The sequence below is a fragment of the Trachurus japonicus genome, chromosome 1 (assembly GCF_045865225.1).
Source record: "Trachurus japonicus isolate A0001 chromosome 1, Traja_1.0".
Taxonomy (NCBI): domain Eukaryota; kingdom Metazoa; phylum Chordata; class Actinopteri; order Carangiformes; family Carangidae; genus Trachurus; species Trachurus japonicus.
Window position 1 is genome coordinate 27,867,352 of NC_140907.1, and position 23,471 is coordinate 27,890,822.

Consider the following 23,471-nt stretch of genomic DNA (forward strand, 5'->3'; position numbering starts at 1 on the left):
AAAGTTGTCTGTATCTGTATCATACAAAGAGATGTCCCTACATTAGAGCAGATAATAAGTATAAGATGAAATAAAAGTAACGCAAATACAAGCTTAAGTACAGTGCAATTTAGACAATGTGTGACAATAACAGGTTTTTATTATTATTTTCCATGAATGATCTTTGGGAAAGATATATCTAAAACTTTTAGACACGTCTAAAATATTTCTATCAAGACTAATATCAGTTGTGTTGTGTGGCTCAAAGACGACAGGTTTTGCCTTTGTTTCTGTTATAGTCACATAAAAAACACTGGAAAATGTAGGTAGAAAAAGAAAATCAAGAGTCATTTGATGTGAGAAAGAAACAAGACTAGTAATTGCTGGTGCTTACAGATGGTTATTGGTCATAACCAAAAAAAGAAAAGAAAAGCCCAGTTTAATACAAGTTAAGACATGACAGGAAGCTTCCTACAGCATTGTGTTAAGACAGCTCCCACATAACTGTTCAAATATTCTGCCATATGTTTTGGATGCACACACACACTCCCCTCTGTAATAGGCTTATGTCTAGGCATACAGTAATCTATGTGTGTGTGAGGCATCGCGAACAGACGAGACATCACTTAACCTCTTAGCAAAAGGTGTCATAAAGCTTCGTGGCACCTTTAAAACACAGAGACACAGAACCGTCCGACCAACAAAGAAAGAGCTCTCTCCGGTGTAATCTGTCTGCAGGGAGCCAGGTGTCACTCGCAACACACACACACACACACACTTGTACGTCGTACGCTGCACAATCAGCGGAGAATGTGCAGAAGAACATTACATCTCTTCATCTTCAGTTCCTCTACTCGTCTTTTTTCCTCCGAGCGAGCGAGCGAGTGAGTGAGGGGAACGTTTGCGTGAGTTGCAGAGGGCGGGCGCGGTGCAAACGTCAGCGTTACCTGCTACAAACTCACCCTCCACTGTTACCATGGACACCATCAGCAGAGAAATATCAATGAGCACCCCCCCCTCCCAAAAAAAAAGAAGGGGAGCAGGAAAAAGCCAGATAGACAGGGTGGAGGTGGGGAGGGGGACAGGGGAGCGTCTGCATGAATATAAAGGTGTTTCTCCTTCTCCCTTTTGCCAGACATGTGATCTCTCCTGCCTCCACTGGCTAATGAAGACATATGGCATGTGTGTGTGTGTGTGTGTGTGTGTGTGTGTGTGTGTGTGTGTGTGTGTGTGTGTGTGTGTGTGTTGCAGATATAAAGTGAGGATGGAGGTGATGGGAGTCAGACACCGACATATAACTGGTGGTAAATGACTGTTTTCTGCACTTAGACGAGGTAATAGACCATTAGCAAGGAGGGCATCGCATCACAACAACTGAATGGCCTTCCAGCCCTTTACCCTTCACTCTGCCCTTTTTTTTTTCTTTTTGCCCCTCCCTCCCTCCATCCCCTTCTCTATCTCCGCTCTCTCTCTCTCTCTCCGTCTCAATCCAATCCAACCTCTACTCCTCTTTGTCTCCCCCCCCTGATGGCCAGATGGAAGGAAGAAGGGAAGAAGGAGGAGGAGACAGAGAATGCAGATAGGAGAAGGTCATTGAGGACAAATCTGGGTTAGTCTCTGTCAAAATGCTGACAAGGACACAAGGACGTGTGCTCTCTCTCTCTCTCTCTCTCTCTCTCTCTGTGTCACAAACACTAACAACTGTATAAATCCTGAGGGAGCTCTTAATGGAGGAGAGCGCGAGTGTGTATGTGTGTGTGTGTGTGTGTGTGTGTGTGTGTGTGTGTGTGTGTGTGTGTGTGTGTGCGTTCTTTCACGCTACCTTTGTCCATTAGCTGGTTAAACAGCGACACATTGGAGAAGAAGAAGAGGTAAGCAAACATCTGAGCCTGGATCTCCGGGTGAACCTGGTAGCCCTGCAACAGCTCCTGGGCATTTTGAAACACCTGCACACACACACAAACACAAACACACACACACACACACACATATAAAACTTAAACATAACAACACAAACTTTACACATTATCAGCTTGCTTCATTTCTTCTTCTGAGACTATACCCGAGTAAAATATTCAAACCAGCTTTGACACATTTGGAGCATGTATCTCTTTTTTTTTAGACTGACTTTATATCTCATTGTTTTATTTATTTATATATTTATTTTTTACCTATATCTGTAGGAAATTTGCTCATGGCTTTTTTAATTATTTTAATTATTTGTTTTTATTTCATCCTTTTATATTTATTTCATGAATTGCAGCACTTTCTGTCGAGTCCAATTTGTTAATTGTTTTATGTTTTTTTATGCCCTGTTCTGATTTTGATTGAACCTGAACCTTGTCGTCTTCTCTGTGAGATCTCTGCATTCAGTCAGTTACTTTGAGGAGTGTGCTTGTCCTCAGTCGACCTCTGCAGATGTTTGTCACCTCATGTGAGTCAAGATTTCTTGCTGCACGAAGCAAAATGAAGAAGAAGAAGAGGTGTCAACCGCCCACTCTGTCCTACGGGCCAGTGTGTCTCTATTTATAGCAGAGAACAGCCTCTCCAGGTGCAGCAGCGTGGTTGACAGGTAAGACAGTTCGGAGACAAGCTGCAGATCGTTTCAGGATGTTTTAACCCAGTTTGAGAAAGTCCTAAGAATTAAAGTTGGAAAAAAGAATCCAGTTTCCAGTTTCCAGTTTTATCTAAACCTCAAAAAAGAGGTTTTAACTCCATAAAGTGTCGGAAAGTTGAAGATTACTTTATTCTCCATATTGTTTCTTTATTAAATTTACACATCCCTGATTTCTTTCAATAGTTGTTTTATTAAATAGGACATGTCTTTTTATAATGTAATGCAATGTGAAGCACTGGAAAGACATAAACATCTTTTTTTTGTGATGCTTAAAGCAGAAGTAAGCAATATTTTTGTGTTAATATAAGTCTTAAGTAGTTATATCTTCCGACGGCAATCACTTATAGAGTGTTTGGTCTGAAACACGGGTCTGTCAGTCACTCTGCTCTGCTGTAAGCCGAGGAGAAAACTTTCCTTGTATCCTACAACCTTTATCCAATGAGGAGAGAGAATGGCATAAAGGGCCGGTCCTCTCTGTGTGTGCAGCCAAGGGATGCGCGTGAATGTGGTGACGTAGTGACGAGGGCGGGGACTGCTAACTCCACAGGCTGACAAGAAGTTAGCCAAAATGACCGGATCGCTTACTGTACCTCTGCTTTAATCTTCAGGTCAAATTTGTGATCAAATTAATTCAAATTTTCTTTATCAATCAATCTATAGTTATTTTTTTAGAACTAATTATTGCATATTCACTGTAAATGTACTAGAGAGATAATAAAATATGGTTTAAAAACTCATATATTTAATTTACAATGATATAAATCAGAGAACAACATACAGTAGTTGAGAGGTTTCAACCATTCAACCATTAATTGATTCCTGAAATGGCTGTTAATAGTTAATTAACTTTCCAGAAACGATCTCATTGACAAATCAAGTTATTGTTTAATCACTGTCCCTGACATCGCTTCATTACAGTCGACCAAACAAGACGTACTCACCTGGAGGACCCTGCGCACAGGTTCAGGAAACCCGACACCTCCTTTCCAGCAGGGCTCAGAGCTGTCAACCGGGAATGGATTACAGTCCAACAAACCTGGTAACACTACATAAAGAGCCTGGACACACACACACAGACGATATATACCGGTAAGTGGTGATGGAAGTGATGTGAAATTGCAGAATAACTTCAATTTAATCATAATCTGACGTCATAAATTGTGTATGTGAGCGTAAAATCCAATCAAATCCTCCGTGTGTGTGTGTGTGTGTGTCTGTTATTATTCATGTAACCCACTTTTTAAAAACAAAGGTAAAAAAATAAATAAAAAGTCTTCATCATTAAGAGGACGGCACCGGTGACAGATTACCTTGGTGATATAGTAGACACATTGTTGGAAAGTGTACATGATCACTTCTTCTAAGATGGTCATTGCCTCCTCGTTGGCAGATATGGTCGCCGATAGCAACGACTCCTTTGACCCTACGCGGAGACAGAGGCATATTTAGGAGATACACACTGAGAGAGAGGGAGTGTTGTCGCTCCATCAGTATCTATGGGATGTCGGTGTGAGTAATGACTCTTCAGCCGACTTGTTTCCACGCTCATCACTCAGACCGTATGGCAGCTGTGTGTGTGTGTGTGTGTGTGTTTATGAGTGTGTACCTTGCAGTGTCTCTATGCTGTGTGTGTACGCTGGTGCTCGTTGCTGTATAAAGTAGAGGATCTCGATGGAGTTGGACATCCAGAAGAAAATCGTCTGCAGGTCCGGGATCAAGTCTGAGATACTGAGCAGAGACAGGGAGGCCGGGTCTTGGCTGTATGGATGGACACACACAGACACACACAAACACACACACACACACACACAGAGACAAAGAGCAGGTCGGTAAGAAGACAAACACAGACATACTGACACACTGAACACCCTGACATACATTAAACGAGACGAACACAAGCTCTCTTTTCCTTCTAACGCAAGTTGGAAAGCAATACTCACTGCTGAGCTTGCTTCTGAGCCAGCTCCTTTGTCCTCTCCTGAAAGGCGCACACACACACACAGACACACACACACACAGCAATTAAGTGCTCATTAATTTTTTAGGATGTGCGTAGGTGAAGCACACTTCATGACGCTATCACTGACCTGAAGACAGAAATACCACTATCATATTTACGAAACCTTGCATGCTCACAGTGACGCATGTTTATAATTACCTTATGAGCCTGAATGACAAAAACCTTTTTATACAGCAAATACCAGTTATATAAAGAATACAGCAGGGAAAATAAGTATTGAAAGAGTCAACATTTTTCTCAGAAAATATATTTCTAATAGAGCTATTGACATGAAATGTTCACCAGATGTTGGCAACAACCCAAGTAATGCACACAAGCAAAGAAATCCAAACATTTATAGCCATAAATGTGTAATAAAGTGAAATGAAACAGGGAATAAGTATTGAACACATGAAGAAAAGGAGGTGCAAAAAGGTTTGGAAAGCCAAGAAAGCAGCTGGAGTCTGTCAGTATTCAGGAAGTAATCCTGTCCCCTGTCAGTGCAAAGTAATATCAGCTGGTTTAGTCCAAACTGACGCCGATAAAAAGGTTTCTCATCACCAAGGTGTCACACAATGATGGGGAAAAGCAAAGAGCTTCTTAAGACCTTCAGAGACTTATGATGCAGAACATACTGATGGCCTCGGTTACAGACGTGTCTGAATGCACCGTTTTATCCGTTAGTGCCGTTAATCTGGAACTGAAAAGAACATAATCTTAATCAATTTTTAATTCATTCATTCATTTTACTAACTACTAATTAAACTGGCCATGCCCAGGTGCTCCTCGCAAGATTTCTGAAACTAAGAAGAGTTATCCAAAAGCAAAGGAGCACTGACAGAGAGATTTAGAGAGACCTGGAATTAGCAGGTACAGTTGTTTAAAAGAAAAACATGATTAATGCACTCAACCACCATGGCCTCTATGCATGCTCACCATGCAAGTCTATTGACGTGTTCAATACTTATTTTCCCCACTGTATCTAATGTATTGTTTTCTATAGGTCACTATCTACTGACAAAATTGACTGCAATTAAAAGAGAATCTGCCAAATAATTTCCTGACGATTAACTGTGAATACACAACAAATCAAAACAGACAACAGTCAACAGTAAAATGTGGACATCAACTATCTGTGCATGTGTGTGTTTTGAGGATGAAGTTGGAGGTGGATGTACGGTACTAAACGTCTTGGCACATCGGACGTCCTCTGGCATGGCGTCCTCCCTGAGTCGTAAGCTTCGATAGTGAAGGCTCTGTCATCTCTAGTTACCAGCATTGATCTGGGGACGGCCAGGAGATCCATGCCAGAGGACGTCGGACTGTGGCTTGGCTCATAAACGAGGAAGTGAGAAGTTCAGAAATATAATTTGGGAGTATTGAATTTTATCAGTGTCATTTAAAAAATAATTTTCAAAATGAGGAGCCTATTGAAGACAGTGGAGGCTTAATGTGATAGTATTTCCTTGAATTAAATCAGATATTTGCTGCTGCAGTCTGAACCGGCTGCAGGAGAGAAAAAAAAAACTGTGGATATGGATGAGTGGATGAATGGATGAATGGATGAGTGGATTACTTTCTTCTGGTCAGTAGAGGATAAGACTTCTTGATATATTTCTTTAGTGAGGAAGCAGAGCTGCACAGTTTCCTTACCTTGTGCATCTAACAGTGTTTCTAGGTTGATGGAAAACTTTGATTTCACTGAGACAGCTAATACAGGTACTTATAAACTGCTGACCAAATGCAAACTGCTGCTGTGTACCGCCATTAAAGGCACAGACAGCTGAACATCGATTATACATTTACAAATAATTATATCAAATAAAAAAGTGGAAACATCTATATTGAGAACAATAATGGACCTAAAACGCAGCCCTGTGGCACACCACACATGATAAAGAGGAAAGGAGAATGAAGAATTGACAACAGATACAGGAAAAATTATAATTTGAACCAACAAAAAGGGACGTCAACTGATAGTTATTGAGCGACTGAGCACCAACATCCAGCAGTATCAGAATTGAAGAGTTATCAGCATCAGATGCAACCAAAAGATCATTATCGGCCCTCAAAATGGTTCTTTCTGCGCGATAATCATTGTAATCTGAATTCAAATACTCTGGATACTCATTGTTATTCATGGTTAAATAATACTGCAGTTAAAATGTAAAACTGTGCTCTTGCTACAGTAATCCTTAAGTATAGTCAGGGGAGAATATTGTGTGTCTGTCTGTAATACAGTACAGTACGTATGAAATGCAACCCTGTTTAACTATTCACCTGACCTGACACGGCTGAGCGGTTTCCCTCCACGGGGGGTAAATCTTAATGAGGGACCAAAGTACCACAGAGACAGCTAAGACAGGCAGATACTACTGACCCATGCGATGGTCTGAATCCGCCGCACGATCTTCAACAGCAGTTTCCCAAAACTCCCGGGTGGGAAGGTTGAGGCAGAGTGTTGTATGCACAGACACAGCAGGTAGGCCGGTGTCAGCTTATGGTCGTCTCCTGAGAGGGAAGACACGGGATTAAAGGGGTCGCATCATTTAATTTATGAAAAAACGTATTCTGTTCTGTAATGGATTAACTCTATATTACATTGCACTATAAAGTCTGCATGGCACGATATTACTAGAGGTAAAAACGATTCTATATTTGCAACACAAGTGCGATAGATAGATAGATAGATAGATAGATAGATAGATAGATAGATAGATAGATAGATAGATAGATAGATAGATAGATAGATAGATAGATAGATAGATAGATAGATAGATAGATAGATGATAGACAGACAGACAGACAGACAGACAGACAGACAGAAAGAAAGAAAGAAAGAAAGAAAGAAAGAAAGAAAGGGGGTTGGATAGATAGAAAGAGGTAGATAGATAGCAATAGAGAGGGGTAGAAAGAAAGAAAGAAGTAAAATGACGCAGAGAGGGTAGAAAGAAAGAAAGAAAGAAAGAAAGAAAGAAAGAAAGGGGGTTGGATAGATAGAAAGAGGTAGATAGATAGCAATAGAGAGGGGTAGAAAGAAAGAAAGAAGTAAAATGACGCAGAGAGGGTAGAAAGAAAGAAAGAAAGAAAGAAAGAAAGAAAGAAAGAAAGAAAGAAAGAAAGAAAGAAAGAAAGGGGGTTGGATAGATAGAAAGAGGTAGATAGATAGCAATAGAGAGGGGTAGAAAGAAAGAAAGAAGTAAAATGACGCAGAGAGGGTAGAAAGAAAGAAAGAAAGAAAGAAAGAAAGAAAGAAAGAAAGAAAGAAAGAAAGTGTTTAGTGTTATTTAAATAGTAAATGAGGGTGACAATAAATAGATATGATACTAAAGTAAAAGTAAAATGCAGTGCTACACTGTCCAGGTGATATGGATACATGTAGATTACATTGTAAATCTGAGCACACACCTCCAGGTTCAATGAGGGACACGATTCTGTTCAACAGCTGGTCTTCATGAGTCTGGTCAAACTCCAGCTGTAGCCTCCTTTTCTGACCTCCGCCTCCTCCTCCTCCTCTAACTCCTCCTCCTCCTCCTCCACCACCTCCACCTCCTTCTCCTCCAGTCAAACTGAGGGCTCCTCCTGCCGTCGTGCCCCCGCAGCGAGGTTTCACCAGGTGAGGTTTGAAGGTGCGCCGGACCGCCGGAGCGCTCAACACCTGGGCCGCTCTGCTGTCCTTCAGCACGGAGCCGCACATCTTACAGGTCTGAGCGCCGCCGCCGCCGCCGGCCTCTCCGTCCTCCGCCCCGGCGTCGTACAGCTGCCCCAGGGTGCGGAGGCGTGCCAAGGTCTGAGCGGGCAGAGGCTTGGCGCCCGTCGGGTCCTTGTACAGGAAGATGTAATGCGCCCCGAAGGAGAGGAGGTCACCGTGCCGCAGCGTGGTGGAGCGCTCGCAGCGGGAGAAGTTGACCAGCACCGTGGCCTGGAGGACGGGCTCCACGGCGACGCAGAACCGCTGGTTTTCTGCCGCCAACTCCTCTCCCTTGTTGTTGTTGTTGGTGGTGGCGGCGGCGGTGGCGGTGGCGGCGTGGCGACGGGGCGCGGGGACTCTGCGCAGGCGGCAGTGGAGGGGCAGGATGTCGGGGGAGAACAGGCAGATGTTGGGACGAGCTGACGGGGTCTCCTGGCCGACCGTGTGCTGCTCTCGGTTCAGCAGGTAGACCAGGCAGTCCTGCAGCGCACAACACAACACAACACAACACAACAACATGACTTCACGATGAGGTCAGAAACATCACAACGTCTGCAAGTTTTAGAAGTGCTCTTTCTTTGTGTAGGTTTGTTTTATGGGTTTTTTTCTTTGTGAGTGTAGCTATACGTATATGTCAAATCTTTTTTTCATTAATCTCATTCATCTGTCTATGTTTATTTTTCATTTTGAGATACATAAGTTACTATAACTTTAATGACCTTTAAAGAGGAACTATGCAAGTCTGGTTGCTTTTCCTCTGTCTTGCTAACCCTCCGCCTGGCCATGTGCATTTTTTTTAACGAAGATCAATCAACAAAAAAACATTCATTCCATCTGCAGTCACAGCCCTCAACAGTAGAAGAACTCCAACCTAAACAACCCAAAATGACTTGCTGCTATTGCGCTTTTTATTTTTTGTAAATGTTTTTATTGCCTTACTGTGTTTTTATTGAGTGTATGTAAAGTGATGAGCCCTGTCAAAGACAAATTTCTGCTACCCTTTGGGGCAGACAATAAATGTATCTATCTATCTATCTATCTATCTATCTATCTATCTATCTATCTATCTATCTATCTATCTATCTAAGCTGTCGAAAAATCGATCCATTGAGCGGTGGATAACTTTATATAACATTTACGATGTTACGACGTGTAGCTATATCTGTGTAGTCTTAACTGTCATAAACAAAAGATTACAGGTTACGGAGCGCGTTTGTGTCACAGTGCCACAGAGACGAGAGCTGGGACACCGGGGTGGCGACCAGGTAGCTACTACACTGATGTTGCAAGGTTGGTTTTCAGCCATGAGACGCCAGGTGGAAGGCAGAGAGCCTCTGTTCTCACTAATAACAAGTCAAAAGTCATGTAGTTAACTATCACAAGGACTCTGGAGCTTCTTAATCAAGGTAAAAATGTAGCATAGCCATGAGAAAAATCCTGCATAGTTCCTCTTTAAACGTGTACTTGTAACTGTCTTTTATGTTTTATCTTCAAAATGAGAAAAATCAATAAAGAGAGTAGAACAAAAGAAAAGAAACATCAGACGTCTGCAACAAGACACCAGAAGTTCAATATCTTCACCTGTCGGTTGAACCCCTGCAGCAGCAGCAGATGTGGCGACTGGTACAGAGAGTGCCTCACCCCTCCCTGACTCCCCTCCTCTTTCCTCCGGCCGCTGGAGGCCGCTTCACGCTCTCGGCCCCTCAAGGGCCCCGGCAGAGTGGAGTAATAACGCTTGGGCTCCTCTCCTACTCCCAGCTGACGAGACACGCACACACAGAGAAACACATAAAGCATCCAGGATTTAAGCCCGTCTGATAACAGACCCATGAATAATAACAATCAATCATCCGGACTAAGCCTCAGTGCGAGGCCCCCACCTGGTTGAGGCTGGTTTCACTGAGGCTGCGGCAAAACGATGAGTTGCTGGACCGGGGCAGGGTCAGTGTCCCCTTCGCCCTGTTCCTCTGGAGCTTACGAGCTTGGGCATTAATATCTACAGGACGGCAGAGAGGAATAGCAAGCGAGAGAACAAGGAAGGGAGAGAGAGAGAAGGGCAAGAGGTAGAACGGGTGGAGAATAATAATAAGGAAGAAGCAGAGCAGGGAAAGAGAAGTTGAGGACACAAGAACAGAGAGGTGAAGAAGAACGTGTACTTAAATGTAACATGCAATCGTTAAAGGGATAGTTCAACATTTTGGCAAATTGGCCCATTCCCATAATCCCTATAGTCATAGCAGTAGGTTCGTTACCTTTAATTGTCGGTGCAAGCTATTTTTAGAACGGCGGAGCAGAGCGGCGAGCTGCTCAGAGCTACGCTACGGAGGCTAATGGGATGTCTTGGTTTCCCTCATCGAACGCATCAAATACACAACAACAAGTTGCACAAACAAGTTGTGACCTGCACATTCACCACGCTATGAGATAATAACGTAACATTACGAGACAGAGTTGTTTCAGAGGTAAATTCATGCAAAACCGCTGATGCGTGTTCCCGTCGGGGGCAGTTTTTCATCAAGCAGTCTCTGCATTTGCCTCAGAAATAACTTGGTCTCGTAACGTTCTGTTATTATCTCATAGCGTGGTGAATGTGCAGGTCACAACTTCTCCACCAGAGCGTTTTGGAGTTGTTGGATTGTGTATTTGATGAGTTTGATGAGAGAAACCAAGAAATCCCATTAGCCTCCGTAGCGTAGCTCTGAGCAGCTCGCCGCTCTGCTCCGCCGTTCTAAAAATAGATGCACCGACAATTAAAGGTAACAAACCTACTACTAAGACTATTATTAGGATTATGGCAATGGGCCAATTTGCCAAAATGTTGAACTATCCCTTCAAAATGTGAGTTTGACTCATGAGTGAAGTCTGGATAAAGTAACTTCTGAGGCACAGTCGAGTGCGAACTGAGTGGAAACCAGTTAAAACCAGTAAGATGAGGCAAATGGTGCTGGATGAGGCAGCACATGTGGCTGACGACAGTGAGGTGAACTCAGCCAGCTGCTCCTCATGGTTTAACCCAGACGACGACGTTGAGGCCATGCGATGGCTCACACACACACACACACACACACACACACAGATTGATTGAATCATTGGCAATGGGTGTGGTGCAGGTAAAGGGTGGTCTCCATGGCAACAATGACTGACAGCCACCCTACCTGAGGCCAGGCCCCACCTTTAGAGCTGGACTGTACCACTCGACCAGACCGTAGGGGGGAGCTCCTGTGTTTGCCAAGCCCGGAACGACCCATTAGAGCCGCCAGGAATTGGGGGGTTTTGGGCCCTACAGCAGGGTGGGAGGGGTTAGGAGGAGGAGGAGGAGGAGGAGGAGGGGGGAGGGCTGAGAAAACACCCCCACCTCGACAAAACACCAAGCACAGACCAACAAACTCCCATAAACACACACACACCATCCGAACACCACAAGACATGCATGCACTGTGGTGCACAAAAAGGCTCCGTGATGCTTCTACCACCAGCTGGTGAGAAGAGACACTCAGGAGTTAAAGGGGCATTTCCACTCGTAATCAATGTTTACCTCAGATGATCAGTTCATTTCATACCATCCATACTCCCAACTGCAGCGTGTGGACGTTTATATTCGTTTTTGTTCAAGAATCTATCGGGTTTTTTTTAATGTTCATTAATGGGCTCCGGACTCATTTTAAAATTGTTCTGTGGTCGCAAGTAAGTAACGTCCTTTTGACCATCATTTAAATTTTAAAATTCGCTTTACAATTAAATTCAATCAGAGAGAACACAACAGTAGAGGGACTCTGAGGCGTTTGTTCTCTGACCTGGAAAGGAACAATGCAGTAAGTCCGCGGTAAGTCCGAATTTTGATTTAATTTAATTGTAAAGCGAATTTTCAAATTTAAATTATGGTCAAAAGGACGTTACTTGCAACCACAGACCAATTTCAAAATGAGTCCAGAGCCCATTAATGAACATTGAAAAAACAATATAGATTCTTGAACAAAAACGAATATAAACGTCCACACGCTGCAGTTGGGAGTATGGATGGTATGAAATGAACTTGATTACGACTGGAAATGCCCTTTAAGTGTACGTATCACTGTCAAATTCATCATTTGAACATTTGGGCTCATTTGTGTCAATTTAAGTCGTTTTTGTCTTTAGATTTTTGCAGTGACACGTTTTCCTCCCAGTGAGCTGGCAGCAGAGTTGCGGATATATAGAATATATCACTTTGCAGATGATAATTCATTTGGCTGTGATGTGTTCATGTACTTACTCCTACTACAGTGTGTTTATCTCATCATAAATTAAATTAATATGTGAGTATACACACACATAAATCCACAAATGCACGTGCACGCTCACACAAACAACAAGGGGGAAGGAAAAAAAGACACGTTAGAGACAGAGGAGAGAGAGAGAGAAAGAAAGAAAGAAAGGAAGGAGACTCCAAGGTTGTGTGAGTTTTGTAAACACTATAACACAACAGAGAGAGGGTTAGTGAGAAAATGAAAATATGTATCAATACATATTAGTCCCAGAAGACATTCTTTGCTGTGATTATATTTTGCTTATATATTTTCACATGGTGAATAGAAAGTTATAAAGCTGTGTAGCTGTGTTTGCAAAGTTTTAAAGCACAGTAAAGAATGCTTTGAGTCGAATGGATAAAGCTGGTGGTGACAACCTGTATTTTAATTATATCTCACTAATTATAAACAAATCCAATTAAAACACCAAAACCCGACAATGACTGGATCTAACCAATATATTCAGAGCATTTAAAAGATACTAAAATACATCACTGACTGAGCCATACTGTTGCACTGCCAGACTCGTTTCTTCACTACAATGAGCACAGCAGTTTATTCTGCGTCAGTCTCACAGATACATCATCCTGCTGTGCGTACTCAGAGCTGCACGTCGACACCAACAGATGCATAGTCCACCTATTTTGGAGTGGTTTCTGACAATAACTGAAGTGACCAGCTGTTTTTAGAAATAGTGGGAAGGAAAACAAACTGGATTTTCATTTAATATTTTTTATTTAATAATCTAAATATATGCACAAATACATGTACAATACAGCTGTGGCCAAAAGTTTTGAGAATGCCATAAGTATCGGTTTTCACAAAGTCTGCTGCTTCAGTGTTTTTACATATTTTCGTCAGATGGTAGCCTACTATGGTTACTGAAGTATAATTACAAGCATTTCATAAGTGTTTTAGGCTTTTATTGGCAAATTTATCAAGTTTATCAAGTTTCTTAGATGGTTGGGAGAAGATGTTTTGGTGCCACTTCTTTATTCACGGCTGTGTTCTTAGTGAACGAGCCCACTCCCTTGGCTGAGAAGCAACCCCAAACTGGTCTCAGGATGTTTTACTGTTAACACGACACAGGACTGATGATGGTAGCACGCATCTTTTCTCCTCCGGACGACCCAAAAAATGGGAAGAGAGGGACTGATCAGAGACTGCTGGACTTTCTCGATCACCCTGAAGCCTTCTTCTTCTTCACAACAGTTTAACCTCTCTCCTTAAAGGTTCAGTGTGTAATAATTGTCAAGGTTTATTGGAAAAATCTGAATATAGCCTACTACCCATGAATATATGTATAAGTGTATAATCGCTATAAAATAAAATCTGTTTGGTTTTCGTAGGCTTATAATTCTTCTTTTATACATATAGCAAGGATCTTGCTTTAGAGAGTGTCACCATCTTGCGCCGCCATGTTTGTACGGCAGCCCGAACGGAAAATCCAGCCAGCCAGAGAGTGCGTTTCACGAGTTTCACATTCATAAATAAACCAACGAAGAAGGAAAAAAGCAGGAGGAAACAGCAGACATATCGTAAAATGGTTTAGATCTTCACCTCATGGCTCCAAGCTCCTGAAATACTCCCAGTCGTGGTAAACAAGTTTTTTTGTCCTCGGAGGCCATCGTCACTTTGCTGACGGGAGGGGTTTTTATTTTACACACTGGACCTTTAAGTTCATTTCCATGGCAAATATGGACTTTGCAATTATTGCACTTCATCTGATCAGTTTATGCAGGTGTTTCCACCTGCTGCAGTTTTCCATCAGGTCGTATCCTTTATGTCCTTTACATCATTATTATTATATTATGTTATATTCTGTTTTTATTGACACGATAATCTATTTGACTTTTTTTTTATTGACTTTTCCACCTCAGCCAAGTGTAAACTTCTCATCAATACTTTTTTTTCTTCTTTTTGCCACACTTGTAACTTTTCCACTCTGTTTTCTGTTTACGGCACAGATAAAAACAGGTGGATGTATTTTGGTCTGTTCATGGGATTTGTTGTTGACTGTTACATAAATACACAGCACCACCAGCAGCCTTATCCATTCAGGCTTTCATGCTTTTACCGACTACTTGGTAAATTGTTTTCTCTGCCATCTGAAAATTATACCCCCCACAATAAAAAAATAAAACGGTCAGAGAGAGAGATTGCTCACTGACCCTCTGGTTACCACAGAAGTTGACATAGCAACCAGTAACCCCGGCATCTCTCATGTGAGAAATGTTAGTGTTGCTGCAAAGTGCAAAGTCTTAGAGTGAGGAGGCTGAAAATACTCGCCCCATCTCTCTGAACACACTCTCTGACTGGGTGTTTGTGAATTCCTTCAACAGAATGCAGCACTGGGGGGAGGAGTGTGTACATGTGGCAAACTTTTTCATCAATCAATGAACCAATTTCACATAAAAGGTCACAGCATGGTTCCTGAGGAAACACACATTCACACAGTTTCACATTACTGCAATGCAGATGTGTTTTCCTGAGTTTTTCCATTTTGTTTTACATATTATAGACTGAAATCTATGAAACAGAGTCAGTCACAGAGGGGGAAAAAAAAAAAAACTATCACTGGAGAGTTCAGGCGTGAGGCAGCAGTTGTGCAGGTAGTTAAGCATGAAAGTGAAATCACCTTCACTGTTGTAGAAATGTGTCGTTCGTATAAACACCAGCGTCTACGCCTCACATCCACACCTCTGGTTGCAAAGGATTCAGCTTTCACTCAATCAATTGACCAGCTGTCTGTGCATTTCTGCTGCACTGTCTGTCTGTGTGTGTGTGTGTGTGTGTGAATGTGTGTGTGTGTGTGTGTGTAATGTGTGTGTATGCGACTGGCTGCACATGTGAGAGTGCGTCTCTCTCTAAAAGATACCCAGATTATACACAGTGTTTACCGAACAGCAGCTCCATGTAAAAACAAACACGGATAATCACACAGAAATAATATTTTCTCCGCAGGATAACATCTCTACACACACACGCTTTCTCTCTCTCTCTATCTCTCTCTCTCACACACACACACACACACACACACACACACACACACACATAAACACAAAGTCACTGCAGAGGAGCTAACGAGCTGTGCTTTTCTGCTGAGTTTGACATGTGAAGAAAGGAAGGGAATTAGACCAGCTGCTGCGTGTGTGTGTGTATGTGTGTACCTGTCTGTCTGTAAGAGACAAAGTGTGTCTGTGTGTGTGTGTGTGTGTGTGTGTGTGTGTGTGTGTGTGTGTGTGTGTGTCTGTGTGTCTGTGTGTATGCTCACCAGCAGTGATGGTATCCTTCTCCTTGGCGTTGAACTCCTCCACCTCTGCTCTCCGGCGCAGCTCAAATCTGCGAGCGTGTCCTTCTCGGGGCTTCCACAGCTCCTGGAGCAACAGCGGCTTCTCATTGTCCCCCAGCGCACGCAGGCACTCAGTCCGCCACCCCCCTCCCCCTCCCCCTCCTCCCCCTCCTCCTCCTCCTCCTCCGATCCCCACCACCCCTCCACCTCCTCCTCCCTCCAGACGTCCGATGACATCGCACAGGACATAAGAGTGGGCGGCGTCCTTGTTGAGCGAGTAGCGGTCCAGTGCCTCCTTGACCAGCTCCTGTGCGCTGGAGCGCGGCGTGGCCAAGACGCTCTTGTAGTTGGCACCGGCACAGATCTCGTCCCCGAATATCTTCAGCACCCCGGGGGCCGAGCTCTGCGTGGAGAGTTCAGCCGGGTCGTCCGCCGGCCGCTCGGGGGGTTCAGTCGTCGAGCGCCGGTCCCCGCGGGTGTTTGTTCCAGTTTCTGCCGGAACGCGGTCTCTGTAGCTCAGAGTACGGTACAAGACCTGGAGAACACACACAGAGACGACGGTCAGAGATATGAATTGGGGAAGACTGCCTTTCAGTTTTATGCCCCCCAAAAGTGGAATAACCTACAAAGCTGTCTGAAACTGGATCATCTCATTTCTTTAGATAGCTTCAAAAACTTACTATCAACTGTTCTACAGCCTGTATGTAATTGTTGATTATGATTTTGAGTGTATTTGTATAATGTATAATTGTGTGTTTTTTTAATCAGGGCGTCATTGAAAAAGAGAGCTCGCTCTCAATTGACCTTCCCTGAATAAATAAAGGTGAAATGAAATGAAAATGATATGTACTGTGAATGTTTCTTATACTTTGTACTAGAGTTAACTCTTATAATAAATATCTTCCTCTAGTCGTGTCCAGATTGTTTTGGTTTTAGTTGCCAAGGTTTGGAGACATCTATCCATCTCTGTCAGTTCTCTGCCAACACCCCAATAAAGATGAATAAACCTTCCCCAGTTGTCCTGAAACAAGAATCTATAGGTTTGTGAGCAGCTCTGTGAGGCACGTGACATCAACATACTGATGTTTATTAGGTATAAGCTTTATCATGTTTGCCATTTATCATTTAACACAAAATACATGTGAGGCTGATTGGAAAAATCACTGGTAACACAGACTGAGATAACACCTGTCATAAACATCAATGAATACTTATGACAGCTGTCGTTAAGTGTCATTCGGTAAGTTATCTCACTTTTGATGCAAAGTTGACATTGTTTGAGATGTCCTTGTTATGACAACTTGACATAAAGACGACATAACCTGTCATAGCAGACCTAATTGCCAAACTTTAAAGATTATGTCAAGTGTGTGTGTCATAACAAAGAACATCTCGAACAATGTCAACTTTGCATTAAAAGTGAGATAACTTACTGAATGACACTTAACGACAGCTGTCATAAGTATTCATTGATGTTTATGACAGTTGTTATACGTATTCAAGTAAAGTGTTACCAAATCATTATATTCAGTCACCGTATTTGATCATAATCCACATAAGTGATTGACCTGATGATGACGTGAGATGGGAAGTCAGAAGAGTATTACAAAGTTTTATGTGCGTACCAAATGTCACATGATGAATCCATTCACATGTTGTGTGTTAAAGCCCCTGTACGGAGCTTTTAACTGGATACGCAAAAGTCTCTGGTTTCTGCTGATGTGCCTCTGTTACCTACAACAGCAAATGAGCCCATCAGTGTGAAGGTAGGCTATTTCTAATTAGTCTAATTCCATACCTCTGGAAGGCATGGTCGGGTCGGACCACTGACGAAACGATACGAATAGATACATTACGCTGCTAAAAAAAAAAAAAAAGCAAGTCCCGTCTTCTTTCTGACGTTTCCAAAACAAATCTACACGCACCGGCCAGAAAAAAGTCTTTATAACAGTGGGAAATGCAGTCTTCATTCTGCCGCTTTCGTCCAAAATCCGCCAAAATCAACACTAAATGAAAAGTCTTTACAGGGGCTTTAAAGCAGAAGTAAGCAATATCTTTGTGTTAATATAAGTCTTACATAGTTATATCTTCCGACAGCAATCACTTACATAGAGTGTTTGGTCTGAAACACGGGTCTTTCAGTCACTCTGCTCTGCTCTGAGCCGAGGAGAAAACTTTTCTCGTATCCTACAAGTTTTATCCAATGAGGAGAGAGAACGGCATGCAGGGCTGTGTGTGCAGCCAAGGGATGCGCCTGAATGTGGTGACGTAGGGACGAGGACCAATAGATCCATGACGAGGGCGGGGACTGCCAACTCCATCGGCTGACAAGACGTTATGGTGCGTTCAGGGCAACCCGTAACTCGTGTTTTTCCGACCTGTGAACTCGTACCAGTTCGATCTGGTACGAGTTCACGGGTCAGAGGTTACGAGTGGCCGTTATAGTGACTTTCACAGGTAAAACAGGTCGGAAAAACACGAGTGGGTTGCCTGGAACGCTACAAAGTCGTAAGTTGTGACTTGAAGCTGTAATTTACGGTTTCAAAAGCCTGCCTGGAACGCAGCATTAGCCAAAACGACCGGATCGCTTACTTCTGCTTTAACTTCATATTGGTACTTGAAAAAAAAAAATCTGGATCATTGGGACTCAATCAATCAGCAGATGAATCTGGACCAAAGTGATCGATTATCAACACTGTGATCCATGAAGCCACAGCACTGGCCAGACTTCAATCGTCACGTATCATGCTTTACGTGAATAATGCGTTTTATTTACCATAGACAATAAAAATCAAACCATCAACATGGATGAATATCACTAGAGACAAATTAAAATATGTGTTTGTTTTATTTTTTTCTGGAATTTGGATGAACTGACCATTGATAATAATGTCCAACAGCACATTTAGATATAGTGCACAACCGAGGCACTATTTGCTAACGTGTTTGTTTTCACTGTTTATTTTGACCTTTATTCAACTGGAACGGCCTCTAGAGATTTACAGAGCTCTGATCGAAGCGGCAGTATGTGTGTGTGTGTGTGTGTGTGTGTGTGTGTGCAGTCACTTTCGGACCACACTGGCTGTATACCTGAGTGAAGGTCCTGCTCTGGCGCTTCAGGCGGTTCTTGGACGGCAGGGACATGCTGGCCCCAGAGGAGGAGCCGTAGAACATGATGCCGCTGTTGGTTTCACAAACTCCACAACTGGCGAAAACAAGGACGCACACTGTAAATACTTTATCATTTGTGTCCACTGTGCAGGATTCAAACTTACACACACACACATAAATACACACAACTTACACTTACTTTTGAAACATTGGTAGATCTGTGAAGTAAAGAAAATCTACTCTAAATCTATTATGTAAAATGCTCCCACCACAAACAGACCATGATAAATGACAACAGCTCTGTGTATTTGGCACATACCTATGTAGATGCAGTTGCGTCTCGTCTCCTCTATGTGCAGCAGCAGCAGCAGCAGCAGGTAAAGCTTTAGACTTGAGCGTCAGATGCTTTGTGTTTCATTTCACTGTCACCTTTCACCCTGGAGAAGCAGAAGAGACGACGTCACTGAGCGTTCACAGAGCAGCCGACGGCTCCTGTGAACTTCAGCATCACTGACCTACACTAACTTTTCTTCTACCACAGCAGCATCCTCTGGGATTCAGATTAAACTGCTGAGACTTTTTAATCTTTTTTTCTTGACCGAGCTGAGCTGTTTTCACACCAGAGTCCAAACTGCAAATCAACATCTCATCGCCTGCCAAACACATTTTCCTAACGTTGGTCTGTTGGAACGAACTACAGACTTCTGGGTCCAGACGGAGAGAGAGAGAGAGAGAGAGAGAGAGAGAGAGAGAGCTCAGATCTGGAGATATTATTGTTCGATAAATCAAACTGTTTTAATCATCCAGTTTTCTCTGTATTCCATTAAGAAATATTATATATCAAATAATTAGACATTTATTTCCTTGATAAATCGACTCTTTGGTGTTTGAAATGCTGAGTAGACCATTGTGCTGATTTAAATGTCTTGTTTTGTCAGTTCACAATTATGTAACACAGAGAAAAGCTGTGAATCTTCACGTACGCAAAGTAGACAATATTTGTGCCAGAAAATGACTTAATGATTAATTGATTGACAAAATAGATGCAGATTAGTTTTCTAGCAGGCCACTGATTGTTGCATATTCATATTCCAATCCTGAGTTTCCACATCACACTTTGAGTTTGAAACTAATCACAGTGTTTCTGCTTGTTTTGTACTCAACACTAGTTTTTTGAATCACAAAGTTTGTTATTATAACAACAGGAACATAGGACAATAATCGTTCCTATGCTCACTTTCAAATCTAGTGATAAAGTAATTACACTTGGGAACATGACAAAAAACTCTGCACTTTATAAATGCACAATTCAAACTTTTTTTTTTGTTTTAAAATGGTTCCTCGGCTTGTCTTGTACATATTCCAGCTAACTATTCATTATTGATAAGAAAATCAAGTCGTTTTTTTAATAAATCAATTTAACGTTTTGCCTATAAATGTCAGAAAACTGTGGAGTTGGCAGAGCCTGCAGTGACTTCTGCATATATCTGCACAGTTTAAAGCCTCCAGATCATTACATTTATACTGAAAAGCAGTAAATTCACCTTTCAGATGCTGAACTCTGCAAATGTTTGACATTTTTGTTTGATATAGCTCATGCACGATGAAATAATTATCAAAGTCCCTGCCAATTTTTCCTGCTTACTTACTGTTTAATCTTTGCTCAGCTCTAATAATCTATATTTTCACATTGCTATGAACAAATATTGCCAATTTTTTTTTTTACATTCAACATGCATTTTTCTGCCAACTCTCTTTTTAAAGTTATAATCCATAACTTGGTCAAAGATGCATAAATGAAAAGGGATAAAACTCTGTGTCTGTCTGCATCCAGGCCAGGCATCTTTATACCTCCATACTTCTTCTGTTTCCCTACAGATGGTGAGTCACACTTCACTCTTGGCTTTGGATGAACTCTTGTGACCGATGGAGACCTTTAACTCAGGTTTACATCAACAAAACACTGTCTTAACCATTAGACTTAAGGACACTTGCCATTAGACGTAAACAACAACATAGTGTGTGTTGTTTTTCACTTCACACAGGATGCAATTGTCTTTTTTTTTTGCAGCAAATATTTGGCAATCAGCCTAAAAGGTGTTGTTCGAGCTGACTGTGCAAGCACTGGTGGGATAACGTGACTATTTTAAATGCCTGCTAATCCACAGTAATCTGGCTACTTGGCCGCAGTTAACTCAATCCAGGGACCAACAAAGCCTTCCCGCACCTACACACACACAGAGACACACATACTACACACAGAGAGAGAAAGAAGCTGGGAGAGAGGGGCCTAAATTTTGCATTGCTCGGTTTGTATTTGACCCAATGAGGTTGTGTTACATCTGGTAACCATTGTCACACACACACTCCCAACTTCTCCTGCACCTTTTGTCCTTGTCTGGGCTGCGAGAAGGTCAGAATTAAACACTGCGTAAGGAAAAAAAAAAAAAGTGGATACCTAGCCTAGATATAAACAAGGCTGGGTGATAAATAGCTATCAGATAAAAGCTCACGGTTACTACGGGTCTGCCCTTTATTCTAGTGTCCGTCCGTCTGTTTACGACTTTGGGCTCAGCGGTCGTCAGTGGCAACCGCCGTAGCAACAAAAGGTAGGAAGAAATCCTCAGAAATTAATCCGCTGATGAGTCGCCAGGCGCGGCGCTCAAAGCCACCAGCAGCCCGGCGGCCTCTGTCGGTCCCGCAGGTGTGTCTAATTATTACTGATGAATTATCAATTATCTCAACAACACTCAGCTGTGATTATAGCTATTAAATAAAAACACAAATGGGCGTTTTTCTTCTTTTTTTAAAATTATGACAGCTGCGTAAAAGATGTTGTTGTGCGTCTCTGCCCGTAAATAAAATAGATCCAGGAGGGAAAAGTTGAGGTGTGATTCCAGCAGTGACAAGCCCAGTCCCCTGAGGCTCTAACCCTGGGTGTCTGTTGCGTTAATACTCACGCTGCCTGCAATGCGTGGCTCCATAGTGCTGCTGCTGGGGAATCCTTCCTCCTGGCTTGTCTCTTATTCCGTCTTCCCCCCGTACAAGGCAGAAAACCCCCGGTGCAACGAGAGAGGAAAACGGGGGTAATGAAAAATAAGAAATAAGAAATAATATATATATTAAAAAAAATAAACCACGCAGCCGCCCTGCTCCGAGCGACACACGGCTGTCCGGGTCCGCTCCCACCCACCCACATCCCCCAGTACGGAAACAGTCCCGTTAAGTTGGACGACAGCCACCCGCGGAGTCACTCCAGCAGCTCCTGCCTCTGTACGCACATCTCCGCCGAGTGTCCAGCAATGCCCACTGCCTCCGGCGGCAACCGCATTCCCACATTCACAGCGGTTCACTGCCGAGCCGCGACGGAAACAGCCGAGCCGAGCCGAGCCGAGCCGAGCCGAACAGAGGCTCCGCGAGGCTGCTGCTGCTGCTTCACCTCGGCGGGAGGCACCTGCTCTCCGGCTGCTGGCACCCGAGTGAGAGGAGAGGACCCCGCCTGGTGGACAGCGGCGGTACGAGCAGAGCACCACACTGGAACTGGTTTAGTTTGGTTTAGTTTAGTTTAGTTTAGTTTAGTTTAGTTTAGTTTGACACAGCATCTCATTGTGCAATAACAACTCAATAAAAGTGCAGTAGTATCTAGACAATATCCAAGAAAAGATGACAAAACAGAAATCAACAACAAAGTAAACACACAAATAATTAAATAGAGGTGTAGGCTGAAGCATATATTGCTTATTTCATCTGATCTGTACCCTATTACAAAACAGGCTGTGCAATCTACTGGTTCATTTTTTATCAAAACCTCTCTCGAAATAAACATCAGTTAAAAGTTTTACACCCCCAACTCTTCAGCTTGTGTCTTCTGAAATGTCTCAGTGCACTCTGAAATCAAACAATAGAAGAACAAGAAAAAATGGAAATCAAAACAAATCATAGCTAAATACACAGATTGCCAACACACTGACACCTGAACTTTCTTTGCAGTGTCCCTAAAGGGACATACAATGATCTGTCGTCCCTCTTCCTTTATTATTAATTATGTCAGGTATAAAGTAACAATACGTGACTTAGTGCAGGGCAGTATCGTCCATATCAAGCCTCAGATGGTGCAGTAACAGCCTGATCCAACACTTCAGCGTTTTATTATCATTTACCTCATCCATCAAGCTTTAATTTACTTCCACTGCTGCAGAAAAGATGTAAGATTGAAACCCATTACTTACACTTTTTTCTTTTTCTTTTTTCAACCTTTAACATTTGCTTCTTGCTGTGCCATGTAGGCTATTCATGACTCAGTCTGCTTAAACATCAGTAAAGGAACAGACATGTCAAAATGTATTTTTTCATGGTTAAAATAACACGCTTACCCCTCCTAACCCTGCACTCACACATTTAATGGTCAACATACAATATCTGGGGTCCCGGTGAGTTTGATGTATAAAACTAAAGATTAGATTTTGTTTTTGTCTTTGTACATTATTGTCTCTTCG

At 42.6% G+C, this 23,471-nt stretch overlaps 1 protein-coding gene across 1 annotated transcript in view; it reads right to left on the bottom strand.

The window, feature by feature from the left end:
- radil (Ras association and DIL domains) overlaps window positions 1–22,388 on the bottom strand; it is a 32,308-nt gene extending 9,920 nt beyond the window's left edge. The window contains exons 1-14 of the mRNA XM_085783629.1: window positions 21,936–22,388; window positions 19,295–19,412; window positions 18,955–19,069; window positions 15,847–16,399; window positions 11,459–11,566; window positions 10,167–10,282; window positions 9,868–10,044; window positions 8,004–8,766; window positions 6,976–7,106; window positions 4,537–4,574; window positions 4,203–4,354; window positions 3,907–4,019; window positions 3,538–3,654; window positions 1,802–1,925 (exon numbers count right to left, since the gene is read on the bottom strand). Coding sequence (XP_085639755.1) covers window positions 1,802–1,925; window positions 3,538–3,654; window positions 3,907–4,019; window positions 4,203–4,354; window positions 4,537–4,574; window positions 6,976–7,106; window positions 8,004–8,766; window positions 9,868–10,044; window positions 10,167–10,282; window positions 11,459–11,566; window positions 15,847–16,399; window positions 18,955–19,038 — 2,476 coding nt within the window. The 5' untranslated portion in view covers window positions 19,039–19,069; window positions 19,295–19,412; window positions 21,936–22,388. The remainder of the gene's footprint in view (window positions 1–1,801; window positions 1,926–3,537; window positions 3,655–3,906; window positions 4,020–4,202; window positions 4,355–4,536; window positions 4,575–6,975; window positions 7,107–8,003; window positions 8,767–9,867; window positions 10,045–10,166; window positions 10,283–11,458; window positions 11,567–15,846; window positions 16,400–18,954; window positions 19,070–19,294; window positions 19,413–21,935) is intronic.
- Between the last annotated feature and the right edge of the window lie 1,083 nt (window positions 22,389–23,471).